Source organism: Monodon monoceros, unplaced genomic scaffold, assembly GCF_005190385.1.
Source record: "Monodon monoceros isolate NGI ecotype Baffin Bay Population unplaced genomic scaffold, NGI_Narwhal_1 Super_Scaffold_9, whole genome shotgun sequence".
Lineage (NCBI taxonomy): Eukaryota > Metazoa > Chordata > Mammalia > Artiodactyla > Monodontidae > Monodon > Monodon monoceros.
The window spans coordinates 16157734-16180433 of NW_021703786.1; the positions used below are offsets into that span (position 1 = coordinate 16157734).

A 22700-nucleotide genomic window follows, 5' to 3' on the forward strand; every position below is an offset into this window, starting at 1 on the left:
TCACCTATTTCCTCTGCCTTGAACCCTTCCCCTCCTTCTCTGCCCAGGTTAATTCCTAACCAGCCTTCTAGACTCCACTCAAACCTCACCTGCTCCACGAAGCACCCCCTGATCTCCCCAGGTTAAGGCAGGGACCCCTTTTCCAGGTTCCCTGAGGACCCACTGCTTCCCACATCAGAGAGCTCGTTGTGCTGTCCTGAATTGTCTGTAGCTCCCACTTAGACTTGTGCCTGGTACATAGTAGCTGCTCAATAAATGTTTGCACAATGAATAAACACAGGAAAGAAAGATCGATTCCATTGAAAGGCAGTGGGAGGAGCACTACGATGGCAGGCAGACTGGGCTCCAGTCCCAGCAGTGCTGGCTTTGCCGTCACCTCCCTGTTGACCATGGGCCAGTCACTCGACCTGTGGGCCTTCCCAGTTCCTCTTTCCTTGGGTTTGCTAACTCCTCATCTGGAGGGTCCTGACGTCTGTTGCCCTCTACACACACTTTGCGCAGGAGCATTCAGGTCCACCACCCCAAAAACAAGAACCATGAGAGTGGAGAAATGGTTTGTGCGTGCTGGGTGAGGCAGGATACAGGCGACAGCAGGAAGGATCAACCATCACAAGTCCACATCCGGCCAGCTGATGGTGGCAGGAACGGGCACTGTCACGTGCTGACTTTCCTCCTGGCTTTTGATCTTTCTCTCAGTCTGGGACTGGGATGGGGGTTCCTGATTCTCTGCCCTTCCCCACAAACAGACCTCTTCCCCTCCCACCAGGTTGGTTAGCAGGGCCTGGGGTAGGTAGTTGTGGAGGCATCAGTGGAGGGAGCCGGAAGCTCAGCCCATCCCTCCCTGGGAAGCTGGGAAGCAGCTGAGGCCACAGGAGCAGAGAAGCAAGCACAGGCCTCTAAGACAGTGTGCCAGTGGCTCTGGATCTGACCCCCTGAACAAAACCCGGGGCACCCCACTTCCCGTCTCAGCTTCCAGTTTTCCCTGGCTCTACTTATGGGGAGACAGACCGGACAGGCATGGGGCTTGGGGCTGAGCAGAGCCAAGACTGGCCACGGCTTTATTCCTGCACCCACCCCTTCACTCTCCCTCCCTGCACATCGGCAGCTCCCACACACCTAGGCTGCCAACCATGCGGCGGGAACAAAGAAGCAGGCTCAGGAGGTGGCCGCAAAGGACAGGATGGCGGTTTTATATGTGGCAAAATACTTCTCCTAGGGGAGTACAGACGAACAGACAGACAGATGGGGGCACAGGACACCAGACAGGAAGGGGAAAGGTTGGGCAGTGGTCTCTTCTAACCAGTAAGTGGAAGCTGCACCCCACTCCCGGGTGGGGGTGGGGGGTGGGACAACATTGGCACAGGAGGTGGCGAGACAGGCATGAGGCACCCATCCCTGAGGCGGGCAGCCGGGCAGGGCCCAGTCCTCGTTGGCACAATCGGCTCTCTCTGGCCCAGCTGGGTGCTGGTGGGGGTGGGGGACGGGGCTGCTGGGCTACGGGATGCTAGGCAGAGGGACGATCCAGGGCAGAGGGGGTACCAAGGCCTCTCCTGGGGGGCGTGGACATGGGTAAAGGACGGGATCACAAGAGGCAGATACAGAGCAGCAGCAGCAGCAGCAGCTAAGCCCCCCGGGGGGATCCGAGGTCCTGAGGCCCCAGGGGTGACGATTACCTCTGGGGCACCAACCCACAGGGCCTCTCCCCTGGGGCCTCAGGGTGAGAGTGAAGCAGTTTTTTTGGTTTCAAAATGAGCTGGACCAGAGTGTTCCATGGGCTCCACACCCAGGTGACAAGGGGATGGGGGGGCTCAGATGCAGAGGGGCCCCCTCTTCTGATGGCTGCAGGCAAGGGATGTTGTAGGCAAAGCTCATTCCTGGGGTAGGCAAAGCCTTGAGGCATGGAGGTGGTGGTGGGGGTAGCAGCATCTCGGGTTGCCCCCTCCTCAGGGTTCTAGGTCCTGGGCAGGCACAGGGCACTACATCTGATGCCTGCCAGCTTCTACCCAGACCACTCCCGAAGACGAGATCCCGGTGGGGTTTCCAATGCTGTAACTTTCACCTCCCAGACAATGCTGCCAGGAAGCTAGGGGGAGGGGTGGGCATGGTGAAGGACCCTGGATCTGGGGCTTGGGGAAGACAGCCCTCATGGGAAAGAGTCTGTGGTCTCCCTCTCCAGGAAAAGCCCCCCTACCCTTCCCAAATACTCCAGGTTGGAAAAAGAAAGGGCCACCCCATTTTAGGACACTCATTTAGAGCCTGGAGTAGAAGGAGTTAAGGAGCTGCACCTTTTCTCTGGGCGAGGGGAGAGAGCCCCCTGAGGTGGGGAAGGGGATACTGCAGGAAGGTTGTCATCCCCCCATGCACCCACAGCATGTAGGTAAAAACCTACCGCTGAGACTTAAGGGAGTCTCAGGAGCTGGTTGGAATGCTACCACCAAAGAAACCCCAAACGTTGAGCAAAGGCATCTGAAATGAGGGAGACAGCGCCCCCTGGAGGCAAGATACATCCGCAGTGGTGAGCCCCTCTGTCCCGCCCCTCCCCTGGGCTCAGAGCCCTTCCTCCCACTGTGTGGCCCCCGCCTCTCAGCGGATGTAGACGCCCCGCCCCCAACCCTGCAGCTCATTCTTGTTGCGTCCCAGGACTGGAGCCCCGCCCTCCGCGCAATAGCGCGCCTTATTCCGGCCGCGGTTCCGGTTGTTGGTCAGCTCCTCTTCATAGTCTTCCTCATCCTCCCAGGATCCCTGTCGGGCTGGTGGGGTGCTGCCCCCTGCAGGGTCTCCAAGCCCTGGCCCCTCGGAGGGGTCAGTCTCCATGTCCACACACGAGTCTCCCAGCTCCGTGTAGGCAGAGTTTCGGTTGCCAGGGGTGTCGGCATCAAACGTGTCTTGGTGGGACAGTGCGCGCAGGGTGCCCGCCCGGCCTGGCGGCTGGCTGCCGGGGTAAAGGCCTGGGGGCTGGCCCAGCTCTCCCGGGTACTCGTGCACGCTGGCGTGCTCCCCGGTGGCCCGTTCCAGCGACTGGTCCCCGGAAGCAAGGTATGGTCCCTGGTTAGCAGGCAGACGACACACACCATGCAGATCAGGCAGGAGTGAGAGAAACACAACAAAGCAAGGCAGGTTAGTGAGGGCACCAAGACACCCAGCCTGGCTGAAGGAGAGGAGGGTGCTGACCCTAGGGGATGGGCAGCCGGCAGACGGCTCTGGAGCCCAGCCAGAGAGCCAGAGGACAGAATTTAAGGCATTTGCTCCTCCACTAGGAGAGGGGGCACCGGACCTTCCTAAGGTGGGTGAAGGCATGAACTCTCCTGGTAACCATGGTAGAGAGCCCACGAACAATTAGTCATCAATTCCTCAAGGCACACATTAATGCTGTCTTGGGCTAAGTCATCATTAACAGCTCATTAGTATTGCCACTTGTTAGTGGTTGATTGGGTTAGTCATTGCCTCCGTTTCCCAAATACACTAAGGGGGGGATTTCAGCCAGCTCCTTCAGCCCAACCAGACCCTAATCACAGGCTTCCGGAACCCCACACTTCCCCCCACCCCATTGCCTAGTCAGATGACAGAGTCTCCAAGGTTGATAGGATTCCTCCCCTGCCCCCAACAAAGACTCAAAGCTGCAGGCTGGGGAAGGCTGATGGGTCTCTATCCCCCACTGGCAACAATGAGATGGCCCAACGTCCTCAGCACCAGATGCCACATGAAGATGGCCGTAGAGGCTGCTGGGTAGAGTGCAAAAAGACCTGGGTTCTAGCCCCATTCCCTGCTACTTCAAGCTGTGTGACCCTGAGCAAGTGACTCCCGTCTCAGTGGCCCAGTGTCTCTGTGGTGGTGTGATGGGGATTAGACTAGAGCAGCAATTTCCAAACTATTCCCTGGAGATCTGGGGTGGGTGGACAGGGCAGAGTGCTTCAGGGGTCCCCATGGAAGTGAAATGGAGGCCAAGCCACTAGTTCCCTCTGAGCAGAGCAAGGATGCCTTGTCTACATACTGAGCTTCCACATAAGATTCAGTGAACAAGTGGGCTCTGGTGCTGAAAACAAATTTGAAAAGCAATGGTCTAGAATGACTTCATGGGTTTCTTCTGGTTCTAATCTGGAACCCAATACTTAATGGTTTGACCTCAGAGACAGGCCTTGGCTCCCATGGGAGGAGATCAAGAATGATTAGCAATGGTCTAGAATGATTTCATGGGTTTCTTCTGGTTCTAATCTGGAACCCAATACTTAATGGTTTGACCTCAGAGACAGGCCTTGGCTCCCATGGGAGGAGATCAAGAATGATTAGCAATGGTCTAGAATGATTTCATGGGTTTCTTCTGGTTCTAATCTGTAACCCAATACTTAATGGTTTGACCTCAGAGACAGGCCTTGGCTCCCATGGGGGGAGATCAAGGCAGGGTGGAGAACCCACAGGAGGGTCTTTCCTGGAATCTGTTTAACTGGGAGAAGGATGGAAGGTTCAACTCATGGAAGATGCTTCACTTTGGGTCCCTACTGAGAAGTCTCCTGAGATTAGGGCTCTGGAGGAGGGGGCAGTTTCTCTGGTTTGAACAGCCCTGCTCTGTGGGATTCCCTGCGTCTCAGGGCCCTTGGTCTGTTGCGTCTAAAATGCTGTGACCTCTGTTGGGTCTAAAATGGGTGTAGAGTCCAGCAAACATATTGATTTTCCTCTGTTTCTTCCTAGTCACTTATCCTACAAGGCCCCCAAGGCAAAAGCCCCCAGGGCCGCAGATATGGTCCTTTGAGACCAGGCCCAGGGAGGCCCCACCAGCCAGCCCCAATCCCATCAAAAACCACAGACACCAGAAACTGCCACTCACCACATTTTTTACAAAATAAAACTCTTCCCTTCCTTGCCCACGTTCACTGTGCTCAGTTCCTCAGTTCCGAGCCCTGGGCGGGAGGGGACATGGGCGGGGCACCTACACGGTGTGCTCCTGCTGCTGGGGCACCGCCCTGGCCCTCTGCGAGGCCTCCAGCCCTCCCCAGAAGCTGAGATTTCTCCTGAGTGAGGTGAGCACCTGTACCTGGAGGTTGGAGACAGGGGCAGGGCTGGCAGCAAGGGCTGCGGTAGCCATGGTGCGGTTCAGCAGCGGATTGGGTGGAGTGCTGCTGGGCGGGTGTGTGGCCTTCCAATAGGCTTCCAAGTACTCGGCCAAATGCTCGCAGGCATCCTCCAGCTGATTCTCATCCAGGATGATGTCAAACATTTCCTGTGGAGGCGGGGTTAAGGGCAGGGCTGGGATGAGCTGGGCCTGACCCAGGGGTGAGGGTGTGGCCTGGGGCAGTGGGTGGAGTCAAGGGGTCGAAGGACAAAGTTAAAAAGAAACTTCTGGATGTCCAGGAAGAGGAGGGCTCTTAGACATATAAATCGACAGAACTACAAGAGGTCTTGGTACCCCGATACTCCAACTCCCTCATTCTAAATATAAGGCAACCAAGGCGTGGAGAGGGGCTTAACTCCCCACAGAGAAGTGGTGCTTCTGGGACTTGAACATCCAGCACTCTTTTCCCTGCATCTCTGGACCCCGCCCAGGCATTCCCGGTCACTCTCTCATGCAGGCCAGAGGACACGTGGAGAACCCAAACGTTGCCCCTTCCCTTCCCCTGGGTCTGAGCACTTACGGGGGGACACTGCGCGAGCTTCTCCGAGGCTGCTATTTGCACATTGAGGTGTTTGGACTGAGACTTCCCTCGAGACTTGATGAGCCTCTGAAGAACCTGGTTTGTGGGGGGAGAAGAGGAGCTAGAGGGACCCTGCAATGCACCAAGCCGGAGAGGCAGGTCCTGGCTGGAGCCAGTGTGGAGAGACAGTATCGGGGCCAGGGGATGTTCCATGACTCTCAGCCCTGGCCGCCTCTTCAGAAATGACCTCACCAGTCCTGTGTCCATCCTACACAGTGCTCAGGCTCTCTCCTGGGTCTCATGCCAGCCTGTCCTGGGAAGTTCCAGCAGTGGCTGTAATGAAGGGCAGTGATTCTCCTTCCCAACCCCTGTAACCTTTATAGGCTTCATTCTCTGGGCCAACTTCCCCTCCACGTTAACAGCAGTAGCCATCCTTTATAGGGACATGTGCTATGTACTGGCACTATTCTGTGCTTTTTACACAATCAATTCATTTAGTCCTGACAATAATGCCATCATGCAGCCACTATTATTATTCTCATCTCAGTGATAACAGTAATAATGATGATAATAGCTAAACATAAAGCTACAACCTTAACTAAGTGATCAAAGTTAACAGCACCAATGATACAGCAAACCGACATCCTGTGCTTCCTGATGCAACGCACTCAGAAGGACACATCGCTTTGGTGATGTTCCTACCTGAAACGTAAAACCTAAATCTAGTCATGGGGAAACATCAGACAAACCCACGCCGAGGAACAATCTACAAAATAAGTGATCTGTACTCTTAAAAAATGTCAGTGTATGGGGCTTCCCTCGTGGCGCAGTGGTTGAGAGCCCGCCTGCCGATGCAGGGGACATGGGTTCGTGCCCCGGTCCAGGAAGATCCCACATGCCGCGGAGCGGCTGGGCCCGTGAGCCATGGCCGCTGAGCCTGCGCGTCCGGAGCCTGTGCTCCGCAACGGGAGAGGCCACAACAGTGAGAGGCCCACGTACCGCAAAAAAAAGAAAAAAAAAAAAAATGTCAGTGTCATGAAAATCCAAGAAAGGCTGAGGAAATTTTTCAGCTTAAAGACTATAAAGAGATATAACAACTAAATGCAACACATGATCCTGGATTGAAGGGGAAATTGCTATAAGGGGCATTATTGGGACAACTGGTGAAAACTGAAGATGGACAGTATTTTAGATAAGATTTCTTAAATTTGACAATTGTACTGTGGTTATGTAAGTTACCATCCTTGTTCTTAAGAAATACATGTTGAAATATTTAGGGATAAAGGCATACAATATCTACAACTTACTCTCTAATAGTTCAGGAAAAAAGATACACATATATAAGCGCACATATACATAATACATACATACATAAAGTAGTGGCAAAATGTTCAAAATTAGTGAGTCTGAAAATTAAATTGTATACTTTAAATGGCTGAATTGAATGGCATGTGAATTTTATTTCAATAAAGCTGTTAAAAAAGTAGTGAATGTGAGTGAAGTGAATTCAAAGATAGTCCTACTATTCTTACAACTCTTCCGTAAATTTGAAATTATTTCAAGATAAAAATAAAAAAAAAAAATAGAATAGATACAGTGCTTAGTAGGTACCAGGCACTTTGCATGGTTAATTTGTTTATTTAATCTTCACAAGCACCATTTGAGGATTCCTATTTTGCAGGTGAGGAAACTGAAACATAGAGAAGTTAGGTGACTTGCCAAAAGAGCACAGAGCCAGTAACCGGTGGCACTGGTACCTAAACTCAGGCAGTCTGATTCCAGAGTCCCCACCCTTAACCTCAGTCAGTGCTCAGTGGGGGCAATGGAAGTGTCTGTTAACTTTCTAGTTCACAAAGTGTTTTTGCAGCCACTGTCTCATTTGATCCTTTCAACCACCCCAGGAAGTACTTAAATCCCATCACCCCCTTTATGCTCATTAGAAACTTAGGACTCAGAAAGCTTAAGAAACTGGGTGCTCAGGGACTTCCCTGGTGGTCCAGTGGTTAAGACTCTCAACACGGGGGACCAGGGTTCGATCCCTGGTTGGGGAACTAGATCCCGCATGCCGCAACTAAAAGATCCCGTGTGCTGCAACGAAGATCCCGCAGGTGGCAATGACGATTCCGTGTGCCGCAACTAAGATCCAGAGCAGCCAAATAAATAAATATTAAAAAAAAAAAAGAAACTGGGTGCTAGCATGAGATGTTAACAGTTACCACCTCTGGTTGCCTTCATCAGTCAGACAGAACTCTGGGCTCTTTACATCATTACCTCCAACCCTCTCAATAATAACATATGAGAATGATTATAATTCCCATTTTGTAGGTAAAGAAATTGAGGTGCAGGGGCTTCCCTGGTGGTGCAGTGGTTGAGAGTCCGCCTGCCGATGCAGGGGACATGGGTTCGTGCCCCGGTCCGGGAAGATCCCACATGCCGCGGAGCGGCTGGGCCCGTGAGCCATGGCCGCTGAGCCTGCGCGTCCGGAGCCTGTGCTCCGCAACGGGAGAGGCCACAGCAGTGAGAGGCCCGCGTACCGCAAAAAAAAAAAAAAAAAAGAAATTGAGGTGCAAAGGCTAAATAATCTCCCCAAGATCACAAGCTCAATAAAATACAACCCAAAAAACCAAAACCAAGATTTAATTAATTAAATAAAATTAAGCCAATCAGAGCTAGGATTTGAACCCCATGCTGTCTTCTCATTTCAAATCCTTCACCTAAGCTCACCTTCCATGTTTCTCAAACCGCTACTAATGTCTAGGAGGGAAAACTAACGGAGCCACTATATGACCAGGAAGTAAATCAGCCTTCCTACCAATTTCATCTCTATCGAGGCCTACATGAAGGCGGTGCAGCAAAAAGGGCTGAAATCGAAAGACAGGAAAGGTCTTTTCCCAGCCGCCAAGTAGCTGCGTGACACTGGGACAGAAAGCACAGAATTCTTTTTGTTTTCTGGACTCAGGAGAAGTCAACAAAGTAGAGACAGGGGACTGGCCTGCATGACCCTAATAATATTTAAAATAGTTAATACATGACAAGGGGGACTTCCCTGGTGGCGCGGTGGTTAAGAGTCCGCCCGCCAATGCAGGGGACATGGGTTCTATCCCTGGTCTGGGAAGCTCCCACATGCCGCGGAGCAACTAAGCCCGTGCACCACAACTACTGAGCCTGCGCTCTAGAGCCCGCGAGCCACAACTACTGAGCCCACATGCCACAACTACTGAAGCCCGTGCGCCTAGAGCCCGTGCTCCGCAACAAGAGAAGCCACTGCAATGAGAAGCCTGTGCAACACAACGAAGAGTAGCCCCCATCACCACAACTAGAGAAAGCCCACACGCAGCAACGAAGACCCAACGCAGCCAAAAATAAATAAATAAATGCTTTAAAAAACAAAACAAAAAACATGGCCAGGTATATTATACCAGACCCTTTGCTAAGTGCTAAGTATTCGCATTAGGTCGAATCTTCACAATATCCAGACAATGGAGTTCGACAGCAGGGAATCTGGGCTCGAGGAGATTAAGCCACACAATTAGTAAGCAGTACCTGGGGTTTACACACAGGCAGCCCAACCAGAGCACTCCTGTCTCCAATAGGGTCAGACTCCTGCACCCACCTTGGGAGAGGTGATCTTGATGTAAACAATGATGGGGGCCAGTGAGGTCTTGGAGAGCTGGGCTGGGTGGTTGATGGTGTCGGCATCCAGGGCAACCAACTGAAGGGTCCGGGCCAGCTCGAAGATTCGCTCGATCTCGCTCTGAACCTCAGCTGGGGGAATGGAGTCATGGGGCAGGCGGAAATGTAAGGGGGCCTCCCAGGAGGCCGGGGGCAAATAGAGCATTTCCGGAGATGCCCCCCTCCCCCCACATCTGGCCCCAGAGCAGGGGTGCAGGTGGGGTTAAGGGGTGGGCTCACCCAGGCTGGAGCGTGTGTTTGAACGCTCGATGATGATGTGTTTGCTGGGGTTGTTGAGGACTGAGCGCTTAGCCAGGGAGATGTCCGCTGTCACACGAGTGATGGAGATCCTGGGGGATGGGACAAGAGGAGCCAGGGGTCAGGGTGGCCTAGAATGCCCTGCCTACTCCCCAGGCTCCAGGACAGCCTCTTATCCCTCAGTCCAAGAGTTCCAGGATTGTCATTCAAGCCATCCTGCCCATCCCCAGCAGCAGAGAACCACGGTGGGAGTGGACAGCCAGCTCCCAGGGTCTTACCTGCCATCAAACCGATGCTTCAAGAAGTCAAATAAAGCTTTCTGCATCATGTCTGTAACCTGAGGTTGGGGGGGGGGGGGGGGGGAAGAGAAGTCAGGTGTTTAAAGCCCCTCAGGGAAGGTGGACCGCTAGGTATTTGCCCCCTGACATTCCATTTTCTTCTTAAATCCCTGAGATGAGTAAGTCCCTGTTGGGGGGAGGGGGCAGTCCTTTTGAGTCTGAGGGGCCTCCACTGGGGTCTCTGATTGCAAAGATCCTTTTAGGTGGGATCTCTGGGAGGACTTCTCTGGCTTTTGAGAGGACTAGACCCTTCTGGGGTCTCCCTGGGGGTTGGACCCCCCATGGAGGGGGGTGTCTCTGAAGGTATGTAGCCCTCTGGGGAAGAAACCCTGGGAGGGCCCTGCTGGGGGATCTCTCTGGGGTCTGAAGACCTTTCTATGGAGTCTTTCTGGAGGTCTGGGCCCCTCTGGGTCCACTCGCCTCTAGGGGCTCCTACCTCATAGCCCTTGAGCGACGGTCCCACCAGGATGATGGGCCTCATGGAAGGTACCACGTCATAGGGGGGCACATGCTCTGTCTGGGGGGGGAAGCAGGGAGGGGAAACCCCAGAGTGGAGATGGCATTAGCCCCTCTTCCCCCACCTCCAGGCTCCCCCATGCATCCTTTCCTCCCCCTGGTCCCAAAGTCCAGATGTGGGGATCGGGGCGGGGGTGGGGAGGTATGGCGAGGAAGGGTTGGGGAAAAGGGGGGCAGATATGGGAATGGGTGTTAGAAGGTCCCCCTAGCTCATCCCAGGGGGTGGGGAGGGGGACACAGAAAGCTGTGATACTCACCAACTTCTGCTTCTGTTTGGCTGGGTCCAGAGATTGCCAAGAGGAGGGCGGGGGAGGAGAAAGGGGAAGGTACCCAGGCAGGGGCAGAGGGCAAGGGAGGAGCCAGGACAAGAGAGGGAGGGAGAGCGGGCAGACGAGGAGAGATAACAAAGCATGCGTGTTAGTGACAGACAGAGCCAGAGAGAGGGGACGGGACCCCGTGCCAAGGGGGAGCCAGAGGTGGCCCTGGATCAGGGCTGGGCGCAGGACTGACAGCCAGCCCAGTGAACTTGGGAATATTCGGACATCCTGTACCCCCTTTCTGGGTCTTGGAAAAGAGCTGGGAAGAGTGACAGCCTCTAATTTGGTGCCCATCTCCTGGCCCCAGTGCGGGCCAAACTGCCCATTTTAAGGGTACGTTAACTGTCCTGCTCAGCAGCCAGGAGACCCCCGTGTGTCCACCCCAGCCCCGTGGAGTCCGAAAAGGGCCAAGAAGGTCACCATTCCACTTTCCCCTTCACATGTGGCAGTGGGGGCAAACACGGCCTAACCCACTGGCAGTGAGGGGGAAAAGTCAGGTCTCATTACCCAGACCCTGCTTTCAGTCGAGGGGCAGGGGCAGCCTTCCAAGAGAAAGGGTGCTTCCACTGCAAGAAACATCCCTTCCGGGGAAGTGGGCCAGGGTGGAGTTGTGCATGGAGACAGACGTGCCCATTCTCGGTGTCATTCTACCCTTCCCTCCTCCTTGGCAGGAAGGCCTGATTCCCACAGAATCAGGCTGAGACCACATCGGAATCCATTCCAGCCCCCCTCCCCCGCCAAAGCACTGGGCTCTGACCTCCCCTATCACAAGAACCCAGCAAGAATTACCTTCTTGAAGAAGGGGATGCGCTTGCCGTGGGGTGGCGGGGTGGTGACACTGCTAACACTAGTCTTGGCAGAGCCACTATGCTCACCGAGCTCTGCCTCCTCATTCTCTAACTCCAGGGGGTCTAGTTCAAAGGCTAAGTTAGTCATTTCATTACCTGGACCGGAGAGTCAGGATGAGGGAGGAAGGAGGCGAGGTGGGGAGGAGTGAGATGGACATGGAGACACAAGTACAAAACGCAGGGATGGGATGGGGAAAAAAGAAAGAAGAAGAGGTGAATGGAACAGGGCTGGGAGAAATGAATGGGGGGTAGGGGGCAGGGCAGTCAGGCAGAGAGATGGAGCTACCAAAGAAATGGGAGAGTAGAGACATGACAGAATGGGCGCTGAGGGACAGGCCCAGCTTGTGGGGTGTCCTGCTCTTCATGGAGGGGGTACCACCGGAGGTGTCTGGAGGACTCAGGATTGGGGTACCCCCAACTGCAGGGAAAGGAGGGGACAGGCAGTGGGGAGACCACCCCGCCCAGGAGCTCCACCCGACCCCGTGGGGTGGCGGCAGCTCTTACCACTGGCAGGGGGCGTGGGGCGGCGGGTGCCAGTCACCACGTCTCCCAGACTGGAGCTGGAGTTGTCACCTGATTTGCTGTGTGGGCAGAGAGGCAAATGGAGCCGTGAGCAAAGGACGTGGGCGTGAGGGTGGGGGATCTGTTCTCTCACAGGCTGCCCCCCGCGCCCCGCCCTCATTTGCCAGCCCCACTGGTGATGCCACAGACAGTTTTGTGTCCTCAGGGCAACGCGTCAACCCTCAGGGCCTACTCCTGGCTGGCTGGCTGGCCTCTCCCGGAGGTGCCCTGGCCCCAGCCAAACACCTGGAGCTGAGGCGGTTCTGGCGCAGCTTCTGTTCCTGCAGCAGGCGCAGGCTGTCCAGTTTGACAGGGCTGGGGATGAAGCCAACCTCACAGCCCTCCTTCACCAGTCGCCCAATCCACCAGTCATTATTGTATTTCTGCAAACGACAACGGCAGGTGGGGTGGGGGAGACCAAGGGGGAGATTAGAGGTACAAGCCAGCAGCCAGCTCCAGGGGACACCACCCCCAGCCTTGCCTACCCCGCCCAGGGGGCGGCACCCTCAGCCTTGCCTACCCCGCCCAGGGGGCGGCACCCCCAGCCTTGCCTACCCCGCCCAGGGGGCGGCACCCTCAAACAGCCCTGGTACCAGCCTCTGATTACAGCCCCCAATTCTCAGGACTCTCCGGAACCAGCATCCTCTTGTGCCGTGGACCACCCACACCCCCAAGCACATCCCTGTTCTGAGAGTCCTTCCTCCCCCATGTGCCAGCTCTACCCCGGAAAGGCAGGGAGAGAAGTAAATGCTGACACCTCCATGTGCCTGGCACACTGCCACCCCACTGACAGGCCTCATCACAAACCCTCCCAACAGCCTTGTGACCTAGGCATTACCATCCCATTTTACCAATGAAAAATGCAAAGCTCAGAGAGGTGGAAAGATTTGCCTAAGGTCACACAGCAGATTTAGCCCAGCTCTGCTTAGCTCAGAAGTCTTTTTCCACTAGAGGTCTGACAGCCCCTCTCCTGGCACCCACTACCCTGCCCTCCCTCCAGATGCCAATACATCCTCCCCACCTCTTTGATGTGCAGGAAGTCCTTGGGCTCGAAGGTGATGGCCACTCCCTGAACAGGCACCTCATCCCCTAGAGATGGGTTATAGCCGACATTTGTCCGCACAGCAAATGCCACTGGCTTGGTCTAGAGGAAGATGACAACCAGAGGGTTAAATCACAATGGGATGTACAACTTCCTGACTGTGGTGGTGATTATGGAGAGGTTTGTTTTGTAAATTGTTTATTAAAGCATATACTGTACACCCTACTATACATAAGATAGATAAACAACAAGGACCTACTGTATAGCACAGGGAACTATATTCAAAATCTTGTAATAACCTATAATGAAAAAGAATCTGAAAAAGAATATACAGATATATGTATAACTGAATCACTTTGCTGTACACCTGAAACTACACAACATTGTAAATAAACTAGACTTCAAAAAAAATTTTTTTAATATTATGCAGTTTTTTACTGCATATATTAAATTTCACAATAAAAAAAAAAGCAAACCATAGAACTCAGTCCTCTCAGGGTGGAGGGGGGCATCAGGGAATGCTAAGTATAGGTGGTGGGAGAGCCTAGAATAACACCAAGAAGGAATAATAATAATAGTAACAATAACAATAAGAACAAATAATAGTAATAATAATGATAGCAGCTCCTGTGTAGTGTAACAGGTACTGTGTTGTATGTTTCACACCCATTATCTCATTTATTTATTACAAAAACCCTATGAAGTTAAGTACTATTACCATATTCATTTTATGGGTTTTTTTCTTTTCTTTTTCTTTTTTTTTGCTGCGCCATGTGGCTTGTGGGATCATAGTTCCCCGACGACCAGGGATTGAACCTGGGGCCACGGCAGTGAAAGTGCTGAGTCCTGACCACTGGACTGCCGGGGAACTCCCACCATATTCATTTTTAATGAATGAGAAGACTAAAGTTCAGAAAGGTTAACTGACTTGCCTAATATCACACAGCTAATAAGAGCCCAGAAAATTTGACTCTAGAAATGAGTGGAAATGTTTAGCTCCTATTATGTGTAGAAATTAGGCACTTATTATACTTTATAAGGAGGCAGGTATTACAGCTTATACTTTACAGGTGAAAGGCAGAGGCACATCAGAGGGGTACATGAGCTAGGAAGTGGCTAGGCCAAGACTTGACCCTGGGTCTGTCCAGGCTGTCTCTGAGGCCTGGGGTAAGGGAAATAATGCCAGCACAGCCCTTCCCATCTTTCTCACCTTGGCTTTCTCGAGCTGGGCTAATGCCTGGCGCTCTGCCTCCTTCCTTAAGGCTTCTCGGTCCTCCTCCAGAGACACATCGGAGTCTGACGGACGGCTGGTATAGGACTCTGCTGATCCCTGAAAACAGACAGGGTCAGCTCAGGGCCACCGCTGCCTCCCCAGCTCCTGGGCCTCGGAAGGCACCCGTCGTGGTTGCCTCAAGCCCCAGCCAGCCCAGCATGATACCACAAGGGCTAGGAAGAGGTGGTATTAGATGGGAAGAGCCAGAGAATGAGGTCTGCAGGCCCCTGGAAAGAGTGTGGCCCTAGGAAGGGTGACAGCAGCAAACAGGGGATTACGGCAGGTCCAAGGACAGCTGCTTGGGGCCCAGGGAGGGGTAGGAACCTGATAGGGGCACAGCGCAGGGGTGGAGTGCCAAGGGACAGTCTCCACTCCCTGCTCCTCCTTCCCTCCCCTGCCCCCAGCACCGGCTGAGACAGACTCAGCACAGGCCCAGTGAGTCCTTCCAGGGCCTGTAGCCACCAGCTTAGGCCTGAGCTCTCGGCACTGGCGGCAACGGGCAGCCTGCTCCATGGGCTAGGGCCACACAAAAATTTGCCATTTTCTGCTCAAGGGTGAGGAAAGATAGAATCCTACCTCCTCTTCCAGAAGCTGGGGAGCCCCAGCCCTCAGGCTCTCATAAGATACAAAAAAGAACCCAAGATTCCTGGGGTGGTGCAAGAAGAGGCAAGTTAAGAGAAGGACACGAGCAGGCCTTTCCTCAGTACTAGGGCTGCCAGCTGCCAGGGTTAAGGCAGCCTCAGAAGTCTGGGTGTGCCAGGAAGCAGGCCTTGATCACACCGACCATCCCAGAGCACAAGGAACTCCCTCAGTGATGCAGGCACACGTGTAAGACACGCACAGCCTGTCCAGACCCAGGGCGTGAATGAACATGCTAATTCACGGATGTGCTTGGATGTGCAACTTCAAGGGTATGTTCTATGGTATGTCCTGGTGTGTATGACTGAATGCATACAGGTACACGTGTATGCATACGGGGCGGAACGGGTGGACGCCCTCAGTGTCTGTGTCCCTGAGGGCATGTGAGGGCAAGAGCCAGGAGGTGTGGATTTGTGTGACCGTGCAGCGGTGGTGTTGCTACAAAGGGCAGGAGGGGACCTGAAGAAAGAACAAGACTGCAGAGGTGAGGGGGTTCTTTCCTGAAGACAGAAAAGGGTCACCTGGCCAGGAATGCCCATTAGCTTCGTATGGAGGGAACCTGGGAAAGAGAGAAGACCAATTCCCACCTCCCCAGAGCGCCCTGGTGCACCAGTGAATGCAGCTGCCCATCACATCATGAAAATGGGAGAGTGCAGAGGGGAAAGGTGGGGGTGGGGGTGGGGTACTAAAAGAAGCTGGAAAAGAGATGCAAAGGAAAGAGAGTGAAAACCAGTTAATCTACCACTCTCCACCCCTCCTGACGGGAGCACTCAGAGTCAGAAAGACGGATGCCAGGAGAGCCAGGGGAACAGACCCAGAGATGGAGTGGCAGAGAGACACTTACTGACCCCAACACACATGCAAACACACATACACACACACCCCCAAGAATGGTGGGAGACAAGGAAACAGTGAGGCAAGGAGACAGGCTAGAGTGAAGGCCTCCCACCAGCTTTCCTGAGGGGCTGCTCCCACCTCCCCCCACCTTCACTCCATCCCCAGCTCACCACTACGAGGGTCCGGTTGGGCGCCTCCATCCCGGTGCCCTCAGTGCCTGCCCCTGCTGGCCTAGGGGGTGGCCCAAACTGCCCGTTCCCCCAAGGGGCTCAGGTTACAAGCAGAGTTGCTACATGTGCAAACTGCTAGGGTATATTTAGCTCAGAGACGTGGCAAGGACTGCCCCCCCCACTCCCTGCCACCTACAGGGGGTCAGAGCTGGGGAGCTAAGAGGAGGAAGGATTGGAGACTGGGGTCTGATCCCCTGGGTCAGCAAACACTGAAGGAATGAGGCCCTTTTCTGTCAAGAGGGGCTCCACTGAGCACAGTGTCATTCTTCCTAGCCTCGGCCCTGGCCCAGTCCTGCAACACGGGGGATGAGGGAAAGATCAAAGAAAGGACTTCGTGTTTGTATGGAGATGCTGGGATGAAGAGCCCCTTTCCTGACCCTCTCAAGTCAGGCCCGGGCTCACATGTGCCAAGTGTCGTGGAGACAGAAGAAGTGAAAAGAAGGGCCTCTCTCCAATCTGTAGTGGATCTGCCTGGCATCACCCTCTCTCTCCTGGCCTGGGGGTGGGGGTGGGCGGCTGACTTCCCTACTGTCCTCTGCCCTCATATGCTGCCCATTTTTTCTTCAACGTACTCCTTTCCTTGTCTGATCCTAAGCCCCTCTTGCCTTTTTTGGGTACCAGGCTTTGTTGAGATGCTCTGTAGTCATAGCAACTACATGGCTCTCTCACTGCTTCTCCCTGAGCCTGAGATGGCCTGGGGTTGACAGTTAGAACAGAGATGAGAACAGCATCTTCCTGATGGGAGAACAGAAAACCCCAGAAAGCCATTCAGCTACGCTACCCCCCTTCATTCAGGGATGCTGGGCTAAAGTCCTCTCTAATATCAACTTCCTCCTGCCTCTCCTCCACCTCCCTCAACACACTTTCTCTCTCTGTGTATTAAAGAACAGTCACATCTGGATGTGACGAGGGTGTTTCCCTGACCCATGCCTAATCAGGGCTCCAGGGACCCAAATGTCCTGGCTCCTCATATCTTAGGACCTGCCTCTACCCCATGCTGTCACAGATTCTGGGGGAGGACATGGAAGGAGACAGCCGGCAGGGGGAGTGGGTAACAGCCTGAAGCCAGCTAGAAGGAGGCAGGCCAGGCTGTCCCTGAATGAGATGACGCAGGCAGGCAGGCAGGCAGCAGGGGCTGGTGTCTGGTGCTGGGAGAGGGATTGGGTGGGGGCTGAGGGAGTGGGTACAGCTGACAGTATATGCAGAGGAGGTCATGGGGTATAAGGGTATGGGGTGGTTGTGGGCAGGTGACAAATGACACGGGGGAGGGTGCCTGGAGAAAGCCTCAGACCCAGCTCACCAATCCTGGTCTCCACCAACCAGCCACCTCCCTCCTCTCAGCCCAGCCTACCCATTACCTGGCGGACAAAGCTGTTGGATGTTGTATCCGAGGATGTGCTCCCATCCGACCTTTTGAACCGCCCTTTCCTCTTGCTGTATTTGCCCTGGAGAAGCCAGGAAGGGACAAGAGTAGAATCAAAAAGGCCCTTTCCCAACCCTCATCCCATCAGGCCCAGAACCACAGCAAAGCCTTGGAAATATCATTCCCTGATCTCAACAGCCCGCCCCTCTAGCTTCTTCCTGAGATGGTACAGCCCAAGCGGGAGGGAGAACCCAGACCACAGCCATGGGGTGGGGGACAGTGAAAGAGAGCCCTAGGAAGCACACACAGAAACCCCCAAACCAAGACAGAGAGGTTGGGAAGGGGGAGGCACTGAGAAGCTGGAGACTCATTAGGCAGCAAAGGTAATTGAGAAGCTGGGCAGGCTGCAGAGGCCTCAGGGGGAAGGGAGAGGCTGCCTGCAGTGCTGGGGGCACGGAGAGAGCCCCTGGGAAAGTTCCCCTCCCTCTCTACCTCAGCTGGAGCAGAGCGGGGCTGAGTGTGCCTGTGGCCCCCAGAGAGAAGAGGATTCGCCAACCCAGGCCCAGCTTGGCTTTCCCCATGCCCAACTCCTGCCTTGTTTTTCGCAGAGTGGGGAGGGGAGTTGCAGCTCTCAGCTCTTGGAGACCTAAAACTAGATTCCCAGGGAAGGGTAGGGGGCGTGGAACTGTATTTGGAAAGTAAACATCTAACCCCAACCCTGACCCATGGGGGCAGATTTAGCACCCTGCCTCCAACCTGGTAGGACTTCTTCTCAGCCCGTCCTCACAGTCACAGTGATCAAACTTCTCCCCAAGGGGGCAAGAGGGATCAAGCCCTCTAACCCTCAGCTGCCAATGCCCACGTCCTGTCCCCATGATATCCATCAGGCTGCATCAATCTAAATGTCCCTTGGCCCTGCCCCAAGATGAGTCTAGGACACAGCCCCACGCAGGGCCTTGGAGAAGAGTTGCTCAGTCCCACAGGCTGGGCTCCTGGCTTCGGTGGCATGGACACTGCCCGACCTCTCACGCAGCCACCCATTCAGGTATCTCCAGGACTCCTGTAAAGGGGGCTACTTCTTTGCTCTCCCCAACTCAAATATACACATTGGCCCCCAGCCTGTCTAGAGTGGGGTGGGGGGGAATCTTTGAGGGTTCAGGCCCTCCAAGCCCCTGCCCCCAGCCTCCATCCTAGAGTTTCTTTGCCAAAGAAGCTAGGTAAGCCATGACCAGGCTAGAGGCTCTGGTTCCTTGGGCCTGAGTACAAGGAGGAGGGTGGATAGATGGGAGAGAAGGGCACCTGGGAACCCTTTGAGAATCCTCCCTCCCATCACCTTCTCTCCAGCAAGACATATCTCCAACCTCGAGGACTGAGGATCCCTATGAACTTAAGAGGATTCCCCCAGTGAGCCCCAGACTCTTTCAGACCACGACCACTATCCCAGGCAAGGAAAAGGGAGTGGCACCCAGAGGGACAAGGGACAGCTGAAAGGAAGGCCCCAGTCAGCTGCCTCCCAGGCTCCAAGGGGCCTGGGGTGGAGAAGGGAGGTATTTTTAGGTCTGACCTGACCCCCACACCCCACGTGCCTACATTATCATGGTGGTTACAGTTGCTCCAGGCTGACCACAGCAAGAAAAGAGTTAATGCTATCCTAGCCTTGGGGTGTTGCCAGGTTGGATAAGGACACGTCCCAGAGAAATCCCCTGGCACGACCACCCCAGACCTTGCTGGTCACTCCATGGGCATCCTCCCTACCCACGAATACCCCTTTCTGGGGGTAACCTGGGGGCACAGGAGAAGTGTGAGTGAGGGGGGCGGCAGACCACCCCCATCCCCACGCCCCCCAGGTAACACAGTTTCTGTGTTGGCATCCAGGACAGTGAGTTGGCATCCATTCAACTTTCCAAACTTTGGAGGCATTTTCTGGGGCTGGGGGGCTGGGGTGGAGGAGGGACAACGTGGGTGTTTGTTGGGGGAGGGGAGGTGGTCCAATATAGGGGTGGAGCTGAAGTGGCTGGGACGGGGGCCTGGCCCGGAGCTGGCCCCTTCCCCACCCTCGAAGGCCAGTGTCCGCAGCTCTGAAGGCCTGCTGGCACCGCCCGCTGACCACCGCCTCGGCCACCCCCGCCCCACCCACACCCGCCCGGCGCCCCTGAGCGTGCTCTGCGTCCCCCCTTTGCCTGAGCTCTCTCTCTAGCTTCCTTCAACCCCCGGGTCCCCCCGCCAGCACCCACACTCTCAACCCACTGGAGCCGGTACCCGAGCAGCAGAGACCCTGACGCGTGGGAGAGGAGGAGGCGAGGGTGACAGGCGGCCCGACCGCCTCCTCCCCGCTCTGCCAAACCGCAGCACAACTCCCGGCCAAGCGCCCATCAATCATTCACCGGCAGAGCTGGGGGGCGCACAGCCCTCTCCCCTGGGCGCCGGGCATATAACCCCTTTTTCCCCGGCCCCCCTCGATCCGACCCCACAGGGCCCGCGGGACAGGCCCCCTTCCCTCGATCCCGGCCACCACGCCTCACCTGTGGGCTGGGGTCGAAGACCTCCATGGGGATCTCCTGGGAGGATGGGTAAGGGCCCCGGGACATGCTGGTCTTCTGGACCATGGAGAGGAGCCTCCCCTCCGGCCGCCGGTCCGGCCCAGCCAGGCGCCCTCAACGCATGAGAGAGGCCGTCGGAACCGAGAGCAGCGCAGCCAGCACCCGGTCGAGCCACCTGGCCCGGCCTTCGGTTGCCCTCTTCCTGCCTTCCCTCCCTCCTCCCGCTCTCTCCTCTGCTGCCGCCGCCTCCTCGGCCCCTGAAGGCTCAACATCCCCCCCCGCCCCCTCCGCTCCCCCCCGCCCCTCCCTCCCTCCCTCCCTCCCTCCCTCCCTCTCTCCCTCCCTCCCTTCTCCGGCCCCGGCCCCGCCCCTCGCAGCCCCTCCGCTGGCTCCGCACAGACAATGGGAGGAGGGCGGAAGGGACGCATGTGTTTCCCGGCGGGCGCTAGCCTCCGACTGGCCTAGGGTGAGGGTGGCCCATTATGGGGGAGATTAGAAACCCGCCAAGGGGCTGAGAGCAGGGTGGGGTGGGGGGGTGCCGTATACCAGTGGATGCCAGGCGCGGATGGAACTGAAGCGCGGATTAGCATGGCTGGCACCGCCCCCCTCTTCCGTCCCAAACCGCTCTTCCTAGCTGGTCTCCCAATTCCACTCCAGCTTGGGCCACCGGAACTTCACGGCCCTGGTGATCCTGGGACCCGGCTTTAACTCTTTTCGCCCCACTGTGGTCCCAGGGCGACTTGAACCAAATGGAAAGTCCCCTCCCTCGCCAGTATGGTGGTGCTGGCCGGCTGGGGGCTGAAGCTGTGGTGGGGAGGGTGTCCAAAAGGAGTCTCAGCAGAGACAGCAACAAGAAATCCTAGGGACTCAGGAGTCCTATTGCCCTAGTGCTAATATCCCCCAAGCCCTTCCAAAACGCCAGGGGTAGGCCTGGGTGAGGTCTGTGTTCCTTGAAAGAAAGGAAAAAGGAAGAAATGTGGAGTTGAGACAGGAGAGACTGGCAAAAATCAGATCTATGACCTCTTTTTTTTTTTTTCCTTTTCCCTGTATTTTGGCCGCGCTGTTCGGCATGCAGGACGGTTCCCTGACCAGGGATCAAACACGGGCCTCCGCAGTGAAAGCTAGGAAACTCCCAGATCTAATGACTTTTGACCTAGAATTGCTCCCGCTTCATCCTTGAATTGGGGAAAGATACCCAAGGCCTGAACCCCACCCACCATGATCTATGGAGAGAAAAAGAGTAGGGGATTCTGGCAAGAGACCTTAGTGCCAACTTGGTTCAGGCTCTTTGTGGTGGTGGCCCTGGACGGATCAGCACACCTCTCCTGTAAAATGGGTTTGCCGGTACTGTGGTGTCTTTGTCGCCTGGGATTACTGGGAAGAAGAGGGAAATGAAATTAAATGATGGATTGCTGGGGCTTTTGGAGATGCTGTAAGGTGCTGTGCAGGGGTCAATCATGACAGGAAAAACTTACCTCCTTGTTTGACCCCTTCCAGGGCCCCACAAAGAGGACACATGAGAAGTAGAATGAAGATTTGTGCAGGTTCAAAGACCCTAAAGTAAGCCAACCTGGGAATTCCCTGGCAGTCCAGTGGTTAGGACTCCGCCCTTTCACTGCCTAGGGCCGGGGTTCAATCCCTGGTCTGGGGAACTAAAATCCCGTTAAGCCAGTGTGGCCAAAAGTAAAAAAAAAAATAAGGCAACCTGCTATGTTCTGCTGGAGGGGAGTCTGTGGAACACACTGACTCCTTTTCACCCTGGGTTTTGCAACAAGTGATGGCCAGCCCCAAGAGCCAATACTGAGCCGGGCTCCCATCTTCCCCTTGGGCACAGGAGAGCCTGGCATGACAGAGAAGGCATGGGTTTTGTAGTCAGAAAGACCTAGATTTTCAATTTCTGCTACCTCAGCTGTAAAATGGCGATGACACTACTTGTGAGGAAGTGGCATAAATTTTGCATCCCTTCCTCTTCTTAATTTTATTTTGGGGGGTGGGGGCGCGACGCGCGACTTGTGGGATCTTAGTTCCCCCGAGCAGAGACCGAACCCGGGCCCTTGGCAGTGAAAGCACGGAGTCCTAATCATTGGACCGCCAGGGAATTCCCTTCCCTTCCTCTTTTTGACCTTCTCAGCTCTATTTAGCAGCCAGGAAAAGTTCAGATGATAGATACAGGATTATCAACCGGAGCGAAGCAAGGAGTTGGAGCCAGAACTCAGATCAATGTTTCTTGGACCCTGGAATGTTCTCCTTGGTTGCTCCTTGGAGCCTTGGATGCTCCAGAGCAAGAGGAAATAACTATGAGAGGGCCTGTCATTCGATTTTTCTTTTTTAGACTTTCGCAACTATTCATTTACTCACTCGTTATTTCTCAAGTGCTTACTACGTGCAGAGCTCCATGGCCGCTGGAATACAGTGTGAGCCAAACCAAAGACTGGTTCCCGCCATCAAGGAGCTTGTCTTAATGCCTTCTTTTGCAAGTTGCAAACGTTAACTCATGTGATTTTCACAACTAGACGACGGATATATTAGAACTAGGTACACTATACACAAGAGAAAACTGAGGCACTGATTTAGAGCCGCAGTGGCTCAAAAACATACACTAATGTCTTTGGTGATCTATTCTGCACTCCAGGGGCTGC

At 54.8% G+C, this 22700-nt stretch overlaps 1 protein-coding gene across 3 annotated transcripts; it reads right to left on the minus strand.

Annotated features, from left to right (window-relative positions):
• Nucleotides 1-900: 900 nt before the first annotated feature.
• CACNB1 (calcium voltage-gated channel auxiliary subunit beta 1) lies at nucleotides 901-20334 on the minus strand. 3 transcript variants are annotated; one of them, XM_029212462.1, is made up of 14 exons: nucleotides 20044-20334; nucleotides 17517-17603; nucleotides 14390-14509; nucleotides 13159-13281; nucleotides 12384-12520; nucleotides 12081-12157; nucleotides 10669-10688; nucleotides 10332-10412; nucleotides 9836-9894; nucleotides 9540-9649; nucleotides 9241-9392; nucleotides 5628-5723; nucleotides 5030-5215; nucleotides 901-3045 (listed from the first exon to the last, which is right to left on the minus strand). In XM_029212462.1, the coding sequence occupies exons 1-14, from the start codon at nucleotides 20125-20127 to the stop codon at nucleotides 2584-2586; spliced, it is 1794 nt and encodes a 597-aa protein (XP_029068295.1). In that variant the 5' UTR covers nucleotides 20128-20334; the 3' UTR covers nucleotides 901-2583. The 3 variants fall into 3 exon arrangements, with proteins under 3 accessions (XP_029068295.1, XP_029068294.1, XP_029068296.1); XM_029212461.1 differs by lacking the exon at nucleotides 10669-10688 and adding an exon at nucleotides 11518-11672 and having other exon boundaries at nucleotides 2584-3045; nucleotides 20044-20302; XM_029212463.1 differs by lacking the exons at nucleotides 901-3045; nucleotides 10669-10688 and adding an exon at nucleotides 11518-11672 and having other exon boundaries at nucleotides 4813-5215.
• Between the last annotated feature and the right edge of the window lie 2366 nt (nucleotides 20335-22700).